General features: G+C 52.9%; 1 protein-coding gene across 1 annotated transcript; it reads right to left on the bottom strand.

The window, feature by feature from the left end:
* Positions 1-22: 22 nt before the first annotated feature.
* LOC103801293 (cytochrome P450 1A4-like) lies at positions 23-1,341 on the bottom strand (the record flags this gene model as incomplete). Its single annotated transcript, XM_009073701.1, is given in 4 exon segments — positions 23-151; positions 483-609; positions 815-1,128; positions 1,131-1,341. Coding segments are annotated over 4 exon segments (781 nt in total), but the record flags the coding sequence as incomplete, so codon positions are not given.
* Positions 1,342-1,346: the final 5 nt, after the last annotated feature.

Raw genomic sequence — 1,346 nt, 5'->3', positions numbered from 1 at the left:
GTTGGGATCAGCCCCATCCAGCAGGGTATTATCCTCAGAGGATGGAGGTTTATGGACTCACCTAGTTCTTCCTGGATCTTCTTCTGGATGTCAGGGTACAAGGCAGCATACATGAGGCTCCAGGATAAGGCAGTTGCCACAGTGTCAAAGCCTGGATGGACAGAGGAGAGGCAGTTAGTTACCAGAAGAGGACAGATGAGTGAGTATTACAGATCCCACCATGGTAGGTCATAGAATCATCAAATCATCAAGGTTGAAAGAGACCTCTAAGATCAAGTCCAACCATTAACCTGTCACTGATATTTGCCTCAGAGTGATTCCTCCAGCACTTGTCACTGAAAAGCTCTTTTGCCTGCCCAGGAGACCAGATGAGAGCCCAGCCCAGCAGCACCTCCAAACACCCAAGAGTGTCACCCCAAGATCTCCATCTCTCCACCAGCAGCCTCCCAGAAGCACAGCTTTACTCTCAGAAACATTCTCACCTGCCCCAAAGAGGTCATAGACAATGTTAATGATCTTCTCATTGGAGAGCTGGACACGGGTATCCTCCCCTACACTCTTCTCCTGGCAGTGCTCAATCAGCGAGTCTGTGATGTCCCGGATGTGCTCCTGGGAAGAGCCAATGGGTGAGGGACATCATAGACAACTCCCCCAACCAGTGCCAACTCCTGACAGGATTTACTGCACTTGGGGGAGATTTCCTGGACAAGGTGGAGGGACAAGGAAGGGTGTACACTCTTCCCTCCATTGCCAGACAGCATCTCTGGCAGTTGTAGGTACCTCCACCCACATCCAAGAGCATCCAAACTCTTACCTTATCAAAGCTGGTGTAATGCTCCTGGACAATTCTTTGCACAAAGGCATTGAAACGCCTGTTGATGTCCTTAAAGAGCTCCATGGTGCGGCTGGGAAGGTAGCGGAGCAGGGGGATGAAGTCAGCAGGGTTGCCAGAAGCAGCCACATCCCCAAATTCATTGCCAAGGTTCACCAAGCTGAGCAGCTCCTGGTCATTGTGCTCGTAGCGCTTGCCAAAGCACATAGCGCAGATAACGTTGGCCACGGACACCACCAGGTACTGGTTAAGGTCAAACCTCTTCTCCTCCTCCATCAACTGCAAGAACTTGGTTCAGCCTCGTTGGAGACATGCTCCTCCAGCAGGCAGGTGGAGGAGGAGGTGGGGCTGGGGGCAATGGAGAAGGTCTTGAGGGCGTTCTGGGCCAGCTTCCTGCGAGCTTTCCACACCTCCCCGGAGTCGGGGCTGAAGGCCATGCTCTGCCCATTTGAAATGTACTGGGAGCTGTGCAGGTCTGGGCGCCCCATGAAGTCCTCTCCTTGCTTCACCAGGG

This window comes from Acanthisitta chloris, unplaced genomic scaffold, assembly GCF_000695815.1.
Source record: "Acanthisitta chloris isolate BGI_N310 unplaced genomic scaffold, ASM69581v1 scaffold38494, whole genome shotgun sequence".
Taxonomy (NCBI): Eukaryota; Metazoa; Chordata; class Aves; order Passeriformes; family Acanthisittidae; genus Acanthisitta; species Acanthisitta chloris.
This window is presented reverse-complemented; position numbering and strand designations above follow the sequence as displayed.